Source organism: Chlorocebus sabaeus, chromosome 17 (assembly GCF_047675955.1).
Source record: "Chlorocebus sabaeus isolate Y175 chromosome 17, mChlSab1.0.hap1, whole genome shotgun sequence".
Lineage (NCBI taxonomy): Eukaryota > Metazoa > Chordata > Mammalia > Primates > Cercopithecidae > Chlorocebus > Chlorocebus sabaeus.
In genome coordinates, this window is record NC_132920.1 from 44368670 (window position 1) to 44380341 (window position 11672).

The following is an 11672-nucleotide window of genomic DNA, read 5'->3' on the forward strand; positions in this document are numbered from 1 at the left end:
ACTAGATGCAGTTTCTCTCAACCTAAAGGTCACAGCCCTGGACAGGAATCAGACCATAGCCCAGGCTTTCCCAGCTGCATGCAGTGTGTCCCTACACATCCTGGTTCGTCAGCCCAGCCTGCACTCACACAGTGCTCAGCCTTCTGCTCCCACTTCCCCACTCAGATAAGCATGAGGAGGAACTGCAAAGCTTTATTCTTGGGGAACTCTCAGTTTTGTAGACTAAGAAAAAGGCAGCTTGAATTGGAGCTGTGGGGTTTTTTTGTCTTTTTTTTTTTTTTTTTTTTTTGAGACAGTCTCGCTCTGTCGCCCAGGCTGGAGTGCAGTGGTGTGATCTTGGCTCACTGCAACCTTTGCCTCCCGGGTTCAAGCGATTCTCCTGCCTCAGCCTCCTGAGTAGCTGGGACTACAGGCATGTGCCACCACGCCCGGCTAATTTTTGTATTTTTAGTAGAGACAGGGTTTCACCATGTTGGCCAGGCTGGTTTCAAACTCCTGACCTCAGGTGATCCTCCTGCCTCGGCCCCCCAAAGTGCTGGGATTACAGACGTGAGCCACCACATCCAGCCGGAGATGTGTTTCTTGAAGGTGATGGGGTCTTGGATGAAAGTCAGGGGCAGGTGGGTGGGGTCCCTGCACAAGATGATACATGGACTGTGTTTCAGGGAAGCCTACCCCAACTGCACAGTTCTCGAAGCCCGCCCGTGTTACAACGTGGCTCGCCTCATGTTCCTCGATGCAGAGAGGTAAGGGACTGCGGGCAGGGAAGGGAAACACCAAGGGCCCCCTGCCATTGTGGAGGACATATTGGCTACCACACAGGCTCCCCTGCTAGATTTTTTCCTAGGGCATTTGATTTTAATTCAACTCTTTGGAAGGCCTGTTAATTCAGCTCTGGAAAGAGCAAGGCCTGGAGGTTAGAGTTTGTTGTGAGGGGAAGGGGGCCCATGGTCCTCACTGCATCTGAGGACATGCCCTTCTTTGACTACAGTATGAGAAATTTAGGTCAGCCTGCAGGAAGAACTTCTGGCCCTCTGGGGATGGGTGGGGAGACCTTAGGGTGTGGCCACATCTGAAGCGTGTATCCTAAACAAATTCAAGAACAAGACAGCTCCTGTCCTTGGGGCGTAAGCTAGATGACCCCCAAGCTGAGCCAGCCCCAGCCCCAGATGTAGGTGACCAGACATCTGGGTCCCACAGGAAGAAGGCCGAGCGGGGAAAGCTGTACTTCACAAACCTCCAGAGCAAGGAGAACGTGCCCACCATGATCAACCCCAAGCCCTGCGGCCACCTCTGCTGCTGCGTGGTGCGAGGCTGTGAGCAGGTATGACGCAGGCTGGCTGTTGAGTCTGGGGAGGGGTTGGACTGGTCCTGGGGAGGCAAGGCTAGGGCCCTGCCCTCAGTGAGTCCCCAACTGGCCCTGGAATCCTTGAAGCCTCAGTTCCCACTGTTGGGTTTGTCTGATGTCCCTACAGCGACCAGGTTTTCAAACCTCAAATTAGAAGATGTCAGCCAAAAGGGCGATGTTGTGCTGTACCCACTGACTCTGGGGACTTGAGCAAGTTGCTTACTGCTCAGTGCCTCAGTTTCCTCATGGGGTTAATGTACCCACTTTATGAGAGTGTTGTGAGGGTAAAGTGAGTAATACATGTAAAAAAGCTTAGAGGTGCTGGGTGCAGTGGCACATGCCTGTAATCCCAGCACTGTGTGAGGCTGAGGTGGGTGGATCACTCGAGCCAGGAGTTGAGACCAGCCTAGGCAACATGGCAAAACCTGATCTCTACAAAAAATACAAAAATTAGCCAGGCATGGTGCTGCACACATGTAGTCCCAGCTACTCAGGAGGCTGAGGTGGGAGGGTCACTTTAGCCTGGGAGGTTGAGGCTCCAGTGAGCTGAGATCCTACCACTACACTCACGCCTGGGCATCAGAGCGAGACCCTGTTTCAAAAAAAAACAAAAATGCTTAGTGGAGCAGTGCCTGGCTTGTAGAAAGCCCCGAGTCAGTGTGGGCTGGATGCTGCAGGCCCCGGCCTGGCTTTCCAACTGGAGGCCCTGGCCCTAACCCTCCCACAAAGGTGGAGGCCATTGAGTACTACACAAAGCTGGAGCAGAAGCTGAAGGAAGACTACAAGCGGGAGAAGGAGAAGGTGAATGAGAAGCCTCTTGGCATGGCCTTTGTCACCTTCCACAATGAGACCATCACCGCCATGTGAGTCCCCAGCTTGGCCCTCGGCCCTGAGCAGCCCGCCAGGGCTCCCTGACCCCTGTGCTCAGGGCCTTCTGCCAGCAGTGTGGCCTCCGGGTGGGCCTGTGGTTACCAGTGCCCATCTTTCTAGCATCCTGAAGGACTTCAACGTGTGTAAATGCCAGGGCTGCACCTGCCGCGGGGAGCCACGCCCCTCATCCTGCAGCGAGTCCCTGCACATCTCCAACTGGACCGTGTCCTACGCCCCCGACCCCCAGAACATCTACTGGTGAGCACACAGGTGGCAGGGCAGGCTTTCCAAGGCCTGGGGGGCGCTCAGTAGGTAGGGGGAGAAGAGGGAGTGTCTTGGTGTCACTGGGGGCCAATCCTGCCCTTGGTCCCTGGAGTGACTGCCCCCTACCTTTCCAGGGAGCACCTCTCCATCCGAGGCTTCATCTGGTGGCTGCGCTGCCTGGTCATCAATGTCGTCCTCTTCATCCTCCTCTTCTTCCTCACCACTCCAGCCATCATCATCACCACCATGGACAAGTTCAACGTCACCAAGCCTGTGGAGTACCTCAACGTGAGGCCCCATGCCCCTTTCACTTTCCACGCTGGGTCACAACACACAGATACCAGGCCCTGATCCCTCTTCCCCCAGCCCAGCCCGTTCTGCTTCTTCCAGCCCCCTGCCACCAACCAGCTCCCAAAAACCCCTGTGTGCACTTCCCTTGGGCTCCCTGCCACCTTCCCCCTCAGAGAGGTCACCCTTAGGTTTGCAACACCTGGAGAAACACCCAGGGAAGAGAGAGAGCCTGCGTTTAGTCCTGATCTCAGAGAAGTCCCCTTCCCTCACCCCTCAGTATTTCTAACTGAAAAAATGGAAGGGTTCGACTAGATCAGTGGCTTTTAGACTTAGATTCTGATCTCTTTATCAGCATGAAACCCAATGTGGAAAAGCAGGGCTGCTCCGATGACAGTAGGGTGGCATGCACGTCTGCCTAGCCTCCCCTCACCCCTCCTGCCACGTACAGAGCATACCTCTTTAGAACCTCAGAGTTTGAAGAAGGACAGTTTGCAAATCACAAGCAGTGATAATAGCGTAATAGATAAGACCCAGACTGCATGGATTCAAATCCCTACCTCATGGCTTGCTAGCTAGGGAAGCTATTGAATATTTTTTTTGCCTCAGTTTACTCGTCTGTCAAATGGGGTAACAGCATTATTGTGAGGATGAAAACATGGAAAGTACATCAACAGTGCTTAGCACATAGTAGGTGTTCAGCAAATGCTGACTCTCAGTATTATTCACCCTGGGGTTATACATATGGCCCTGGCCCCCACCCTCACCCCAAACCTGCAGATGTTCTGGACTTCCAACATGGGAGCCTTGAGAGTTGTGAGGCCCAGGGCCCAGCTGGGGAGGAGACACGTAAGCAAAGCCACCTGGGTCCCCTAGACTGCCCTGCCTGACACCCCCCTGTGCCCTGCTGCAGAACCCCATCATCACCCAGTTCTTCCCCACCCTGCTGCTGTGGTGCTTCTCGGCCCTGCTTCCCACCATCGTCTACTACTCAGCCTTCTTTGAAGCCCACTGGACACGGTAAGGTGCCTCTACTCCCACCACACCTCACTGTGGCCTGCCCTCAATGACCCATCCTCACGGGGCAGCACTTTGCCCTTCAGGCTCCTGGCAGTCGCACAGCTGGCAGGGAAGGGGTAGTGCCCAGCACCTCCACCTTGGGAGGCCCACTCTTCCTGGGGGACACTCCTTGGACATTGTCATTGTTGGGGGAGCACGTCTGGGGCCTGGACTCCCTTGACCTGTACCATTCCCTGCTCCCCTCCCTCCAGCTCTGGGGAGAACAGGACCACCATGCACAAGTGCTACACCTTCCTCATCTTCATGGTGCTGCTCCTGCCCTCGCTGGGACTGAGCAGGTGAGTTGAGGAGGATGGGAGAGGAGCCAGGGTAGGGGGATTGCAGGACAGGGAGAGGAGAGCAGTTCAGGCTCCCTACCTCCCTTACAAGGCAAGGGGCCCAAGATGGGAAGCCTGGCCACCCCCAGGCCTCCTGAGCTACCCACCCCATGTCCAGGAGTCTCCCCAGTGGCTCACAGCGGAGGGACTCCCCCTTCCCTGGTGTTTCTGCACCACTCCAGCCCCCACCCCCTCTCTCCTGTGCTTCCCTCCAGCCTGGACCTCTTCTTCCGCTGGCTCTTTGATAAGAAATTCTTGGCGGAGGCAGCTATTCGGTTTGAGTGAGTGACTGGGGCCCCTGGGGAAGGAGACCAGCCGGCAGGGATGGGTATGCTTGAGAGACATTGCCAGTGCCATGGGAGGGTGCAACAAAGCTTCCAACCCCTGGAGGGGGAAGAAGAGAGAGGATCTGGTGGGGTTACCCCAAAGGCACCCACAAGGTGTCTCGGGTGTGTATACATGGTAGAAGTCCCTGGGGTCTGTGTTGGTGTTCACTCTCTGTTAACTGTCTGGATGCTAAGATCACCCTCAAGGTAGATTTGGGGCTTGGGGGTCCACATTCTGGTAGTTTCTGTGGGGGTATCTTGTACCCATATTCTGGGACTAACATTGGGCATCTCTGGAGTTCCACTTTGGAGGTTTGGGGAGCCATCTCTAGTGAGATCTTGGTCATACTTAGGGAGTGACTTGGAGGCTACCAGGGGTATCCCTGAAGGTCTCTAGAGCCCATATTTTTGGGTATCTGTGGAAGGCTGTTGGCCTTATAACTCTGGGGGTGTCTGTGGCAGGGGTGCTAAAGGACTTACACTTCGGGGTGTTTAGCGGTACAAGTTCTGGGAACATCTCTAACATTTCAGGCTTTTATTCAGAGGGGTGCCTATGGAGTTCTGTATGGGCATCTTCTCTGGGAATCATGTGAGGATATGTTGGGGGTCATGCATCATGGCTGTGGGCACAGACTCTAGGGGTTTTGCTCTAGGCCATCTGTGGTGATCTTTGACTCACACTTGGGGCATCTCAGGCACTGACAAAGGTTCCTGGGCTCCCCCAGAGATGTCGGGGGAAGGGTCTCAAAGCTTGTTTGTGGAGGTATCTGAGGTTCACGTCACACTCTGGGAGTAACTGGAGTTATGGTCATAGTGGGGGAATCTTCTGGGTGTTCCTGGGGCTCAGCCTTTGGGTTGAGGGTCTCACTGGGTTGTCTTTGGGGATCCTGGACAGTTCTCTCCTGAACCATCTGGTAGCCTTAGGTGGTCTTGAGCACTCTCTCCATGGCTCTTTATGAGGCACAAGTTCTTGGAGCTGTCTGTTGCCACTCTGTCTCTGGGGGGAACGGGCACAGGTGCTTGGGGGGCTAAGCTGGGGGTGTCCACATGGAAGAAGCATGTTGGTGGTGGAGGTGTGGGGTGCTGTAGTTCTGGCAGTGGGCGGGCCGCCACCGGGTCACCCCAAGGGTGCAGTGCTGGAGCACCTGGTGCCCGCAGGTGTGTGTTCCTGCCCGACAACGGCGCCTTCTTCGTGAACTACGTCATTGCCTCAGCCTTTATCGGCAACGCCATGGACCTGCTGCGCATCCCAGGCCTGCTCATGTACATGATCCGGCTCTGCCTGGCGCGCTCGGCCGCCGAGAGGCGCAACGTGAAGCGGGTACGGCCGCCTGGGGAGCAGCGGCCCGCACAGCGCCCCCTGGTGGCCCAACAAGAAACAGCAGCCATCGCGCTAGGGTTGAGGGGCACAGGAGGGCTGAGACTTGGGGAGTCCAGTTGACTCACAGTGGCTCCGGGCCATCCCCTTCCCATATCTGGGGCCTTCGTATTCCACCATGGGTGGACATAGGTAACCCTGAAGGCCCCTGCCAGTTCTGACAGTAGCATTCTATGATGGGAGTTGGGGAGATCTGGGTCCCTAGCACTAGGGTCCCTCTGTCTTAATAAGAGGGCTCTGGGCATCCCACTCCCAAGTCCACCCAACTCTTACCCCCTACCTGCCAGGCCCCGACCCCTTGAAGGCCCCTCTCCATGCCCCATCACTGCAACCGCCGTGAGCCTCCTCTCAGCCATAGCCCCTCTCTCCATCTGCTCTGCCCTACCCAACCCTAGACATTAGGTCCTGTTCCCCATGGCTTCTTTTCTGGCCCCAGAGGTCCTGGCTCCCTTCCCCCTCCCTCCTTCCCTGCCCCTCTGGTCAGTCCCTGCCTCCCTGAGCCATCCTCCTGCCCATCTCCCCCCCAGCATCAGGCCTACGAGTTCCAGTTTGGCGCAGCCTACGCCTGGATGATGTGCGTCTTCACGGTGGTCATGACCTACAGTATCACCTGCCCCATCATCGTGCCCTTCGGTAGGCACCGCCGCGCCGGGACCTGGGCCCTGCTCGGGGGGACCCAGGACCTCACCCTCTCCACTCTAGGAAGGCAGGCCACCCCGAGTGGACAGGGCCCGGCTGGGAGACCGGCCCCTCGGGGCTCCCGCCCGGTCCCTGGCTCAGTCTGGGGCCTGGCCTGTGGGGAGGAGGGGGAGAGCCATCAGCTCAGGCCAGACCCAGCTGGCATGTGGTCCCCAGGGCAAAGTCACCCCAACATGGCCATACTCACCCACACCTGTGCCTTCCCTCAGTGGGATGTGCTTGGACACAGATCACATATGTGCTGACATGTTCACACACACACTCCCACACAGGCATCCATGTGCACACTTGTACACCATCCTGTAAACTCAGGAAAGACCTGGATTCCAGGGTGGGACGAGTCCTTGCCACTCATGGAGATAGTCTGCTGTATCTGAACTATGTGACTTGGCCAGGTCTCTCCTCCTTTTTGAAGTTTAGCAGTTTCTCTTTAACCATCACCCCCACTGGTAGCCTCTACTTTCCTCCCCAATAACATCCTAACTCCTTAACCAACCCTCCCTGGTTATTGAAGGCTCCAAGTTCCCAAACTAACTTCCTTGTCCTCATTAGAAACTCCCTATCCCTCAACCTGTAGGGAAATAGAACTTGTCCCTTAATTTATACTTACCTGTTTAGGGACAGGGATAGAGAAAAATGATACGGGTTTTAAAAAGATGCTTGTTGATCCAGATAACTAGATTTCCAGTAGTAGAATTCCCAATGAGGAGTGCAGAATGAAGGGGTGGAAGCGGAGGAAGCTGAAGTTCTGTGATCAGGCTGGGGCATGGGGCACTATCCCGTCCTGGGGCCCGGGCAGGAGGAGGGGGCCAACCCTTCGGCCCTCTCAGGACCAGGACAACCTGTGACAGACACACAAAGGTTCGGCGGCACTGGTTCCGAGGTCAGGGCCCATGTGGCTTCCCTTAGGGCTCATGTACATGCTGCTGAAGCACCTGGTAGACAGGTACAATCTCTACTACGCCTACCTGCCGGCCAAGCTGGACAAGAAGATCCACTCGGGGGCTGTGAACCAGGTGGTAGCCGCGCCCATCCTCTGCCTCTTCTGGCTGCTCTTCTTTTCCACCATGCGCACGGGTGAGGGATCCCTACCCAGGGAACGGGGGCGCGAACAGAGGGGATTCCAGCCAGAGTCCAGGCAGAGCAGGCCACAGGAGAAGCCGCATGGCTGGGGGTGGCAGGCAAGGGGCCTGGGAGAGGCTGGGACCAGGCTGTAGCACCTGGGAGAGTGAGGACTGCATTCAGAGGGTATCAGAAGCTGGGGTGGGGAGGCCCTGGGGGTACCCACAGGAGATAGCAACCCCATTCTTTGCCCCCTAACACCAGGGTTCCTAGCTCCCACATCTATGTTCACATTCGTGGTCCTGGTCATCACCATCGTCATCTGTCTCTGCCACGTCTGCTTTGGACACTTCAAATACCTCAGTGCCCACAACTACAAGGTGTGGGGCGAGGGTGGCAGGGGGGTGGCTGCGGGCAGGAGCTCAAGGGGATACAGAGGGTCCCAGGGTTGGCGAGGGCTGAGGGCAGTACCAACAGGGCCAAGTGGGCATGGGGCCATGAGCAGGGATGAGGACACGCCCCCACTTCCTGACTCATTCTGGGCTCCTCAAGATTGAGCACACGGAGACAGATACTGTGGACCCCAGAAGCAATGGACGGCCCTCCACTGCTGCTGCTGTCCCCAAATCTGCGGTGAGTGCCCTCAAGAGTTGGGAGGGGCCTCTGACAGACTCAGCCTCAAAGCCCAGTGTTCCCTTAGTCTTGCAGAAAGGGGAACCTGTTCCAGACCCCATGGGGGCAGGGAGAGAGCTGGTCTCCCTGGAGGGCTGCCCCCGCCTCCCAGGGCTCTGCCCACTCTGCTGTCCTACAGGCCCTGGTGTTCCCCCCATCCATGAGGGGTAGCTGTTCACCTTGCCCCTATTTCTTCTCCCCCTTCAGAAATACATCGCTCAGGTGCTGCAGGACTCAGAGGTGGACGGGGATGGGGATGGGGCTCCTGGGAGCTCAGGGGATGAGCCCCCATCGTCCTCATCCCAAGATGAGGAGTTGCTGATGCCGCCCGACGGCCTCACGGACACAGACTTCCAGTCTTGCGAGGACAGCCTCATAGAGAATGAGATTCACCAGTAAGGGGAGGGAAGGGCCCTGGAGGCCACATCCTGCCCCACCCCACCCCTACTCCCACGGACACTAAAACGCTAATAATTTATTAGATCTAAAGCCCCTTTCTCCCCAGCCCCTGCTTTCATTAAGGTATTTAAACTTGGGGATTTCACCGCTCTCCCCCATGATGGAGGGAGGCAGGGAGCCCCCCAACCTCAGTGAGGAGAGCCCCGAGCCGGCCCCGGGGCAAAGAGGGGTGCAGAGGGAGTTCCCCCAGATCAGTACCCCCCACCCCTCCCCAGCTAGTAGCATGACCAGGAAAGGGTTAATGAGAGCCGAGAGGAGTACCCGGTGCGCCTGGTGCTGGTGGCTGGAGACCTGGGGGACAGGTGGATCTGGGGCTGTCCCCCCCGCCCGCCGCCCTGGTTTTTTCCACCCCACAGTTCCTCCTGGGATCCAGCCCTCCAGGGAAGTGGAGCCTCCAGCCCCTAGGGGATGCATGAGAGGGGAGGGGGTGCTGAGTGGGAGGAAGAGTCAGGCTCAGAGCTGGGGTGGCCTGGGGGTGGGGGTGGGCAAGGCTGACACTGGAAAATGGGTTTTTGCACTGTTTTTTTGTTGTTGTTGTTGTTTTGGGGTTTTTTTTTGTTTGTTTTTTTCCTTTAAAATAAAAACAAAGAGAAAAGCTCTGAGGCAGGTGTCTGACTTGAGCTGCCCTGGGTACCTGGACTGGGTCCCCACCCTCCTATCTGGAGGTATCTGTGTGACCCTAGGCAAGTTGCATCATACCTCTGGACCTCACTTTCCTTATCTATAAAATGGGAATAGCAATGTCATGGCCTCTAGCTGTTTTAAGGATTAAATAAATAGGAAGTTCTTAGCCCAGTGTTTGGCACATAATAACAAACCATAATTAATATTCTCATAGATGAGGAGATTGAGTCCCAGAAAGGAGAGGTCCCTGCATGACGCTGGGCAAGGGACTTGTTCAGTGTCTCATTTCTGTGTCAGGGAGAGGAGAGAGAGGGGCCGGGGAGAGAATTCAGGTGTATCTCAGAGGCAGGAAGGGCCCCTGTGCCCAGGTGGCCACCACACCAGCCCTGCCCACTCTGATCCTTCCCCTGAGTCCCTGAGCAACACACATGGGACAGAGATTCAGGGAGAAAAGGTCATGCAAAGCCACAGGGTCCATGCTGGGCCAGGATGAAGGCCCGTCTGAGCACCTCAAAGTAAGCCTGGTCCCAGCCCATCTCCCTTCCCCAGGAGGGCATGATCTCCTCAGTGAGAAGCCCCCTCCCATCCTCCAGTCAAATCTTAGCCATTCTCCAAGACCCAACTCAAATTCACATTCTCATCAGGCACGGTGGCTCACACCTATAATCCCAGTACTTTGGGAGGCCAAGGTGAGTGGATCACCTGAGTTCAGGAGTTCGAGACCAGCCTGGCCAACATGATGAAACCCCATCTCTACAAAAAATACAGAAATTAGCTGGACATGGTGATACACCCCTGTAATCCCAGCTACTTGGGAGGCTGAGACATGAGAATCACTTGAACCTGGGAGGTGGAGGCTGCAGTGAGCCGAGATCATGCCACTGCACTCCAGCCTGGGTGACAGGGCAAGACCCTGTCTCGAACAAACAAACAAATTCACCTTCTTGAAGAAAGGTCCTGTGACTGCTGTAAGCCACGCTGCAAAGGCCCACAGAGCCATGGTCCATACCCACACACATGCATACACGGCATGTACTGTAGGAGGCCTGCATTCCTGTCCCTATTCTTCACTAAATCGCTTTGCAACCCTGAAGAAAAGGAAGAAAAAGGAACTCCTAGAGTGAAGAAAAGAGACCTCAGAGGAGGAGGAGAACCAGGTTCCACAAAAGTCAACAAGAAACCAACAGCAGGAACAGCAAACACAGCAACCCTGATAAAGATTGCCCAGGCGCCAGCAAGGAGCAGGAGCAAAGAGTGCCCAAGTTCCAGCCCCAGGCTGCAGAGAGCTGCGGCAAACACAGCTTGGAGGGCCAGTGTTTATGACAGCGAGCTGTGGGTGGAGGATGGGCCGGTGACAGTGGAGGTGAAAGTTGAGGCCTTAGTCCTGGCCTCAGCCTCCATATGTATGTCAGATCTGCAGTGTTGTGAAACATGAACTCCCAGATAGAGTCCCCAAAGTCTTGGGGCCAAGGGAGTGCCTGCTGGTGGTTGGGCAAAAACTGGCATGGCTTTTTTTTGGCATGAAGGCTTCCCGGTGTTCCCGAAGCCTGTTTTCTGTATGGATGGGCAGGCACGCCACTGCCATCTGCCTGGCAAGCCCCCTTGTCTGCAAAGCATGACCTGGACAGACCTCTGCCCCCACCTCTGGTTAGCCGAGACCCACTCATTCCCCATCTGCCCAGCATGCCTTCCCTTTCCTGCACGGCCTGAAGTTCAAAACCAGGTTCCAGCATTTCCAGATGTGAAACTCCAGATAATGCCCAAGCAGCACCCACAGCAAGAGTCCTGAGGACAGCCCTTCCCCAGGGTGGGAGGCTGTAATAGAAAGGAACACCCGTGCCTGCCTGCACCGAGCCCCTGGCACCTTGTCACAGAGTTCATGTCCAGGTAGATCACATTAGAGACATCCAGGAGGTGCAATAGTGGAATCAGGAGTGGGCAGGGGAGACCACAGGATCCCTAAAGTCCGCTTCCTCCTTTCACAGCTGGGGACAGCAGAAGACACAGATAAGAGCTGAAGTTACGGCCGGGTGCCGTGGCTCATGCCTGTACAGAATCCTAGCGCTTTGAGAGGCTGAAGCTGGTGGATCACCTGAGGTCAGGAGTTCGAGACCAGCCTGCCAAACATGGCGAAACCCCATCTTTACTAAAAATACAAAAGTTAGCCGGGCGTGGTGGTGGCCACCTGTAATCCCAGCTACTTGGGAGGCTGAGGCAGGAGAATCGCTTGAACCCAGGGGGCAGAGGTTGCAGTGAGCTGAGAGTACGCCACTTCACTCCAGCCT

The 11672-nt window shown here is 56.1% G+C and overlaps 1 protein-coding gene across 5 annotated transcripts in view; it reads left to right on the forward strand.

Moving 5' to 3' along the window:
* The window catches only part of TMEM63B (transmembrane protein 63B), a 28818-nt gene extending 19453 nt beyond the window's left edge, over positions 1 to 9365 (forward strand). For all 5 annotated transcript variants that reach the window (XM_007972424.3, XM_007972422.3, XM_038006127.2 and 2 more), the window contains 14 exons: positions 666 to 746; positions 1201 to 1324; positions 2078 to 2211; positions 2339 to 2476; positions 2617 to 2770; positions 3684 to 3790; positions 4042 to 4128; positions 4383 to 4448; positions 5652 to 5814; positions 6399 to 6504; positions 7480 to 7647; positions 7897 to 8012; positions 8185 to 8265; positions 8512 to 9365. In XM_007972424.3, the coding sequence (XP_007970615.1) occupies positions 666 to 746; positions 1201 to 1324; positions 2078 to 2211; positions 2339 to 2476; positions 2617 to 2770; positions 3684 to 3790; positions 4042 to 4128; positions 4383 to 4448; positions 5652 to 5814; positions 6399 to 6504; positions 7480 to 7647; positions 7897 to 8012; positions 8185 to 8265; positions 8512 to 8703 (1717 nt within the window). In that variant the 3' untranslated portion in view covers positions 8704 to 9365. The remainder of the gene's footprint in view (positions 1 to 665; positions 747 to 1200; positions 1325 to 2077; positions 2212 to 2338; positions 2477 to 2616; positions 2771 to 3683; positions 3791 to 4041; positions 4129 to 4382; positions 4449 to 5651; positions 5815 to 6398; positions 6505 to 7479; positions 7648 to 7896; positions 8013 to 8184; positions 8266 to 8511) is intronic.
* Positions 9366 to 11672: the final 2307 nt, after the last annotated feature.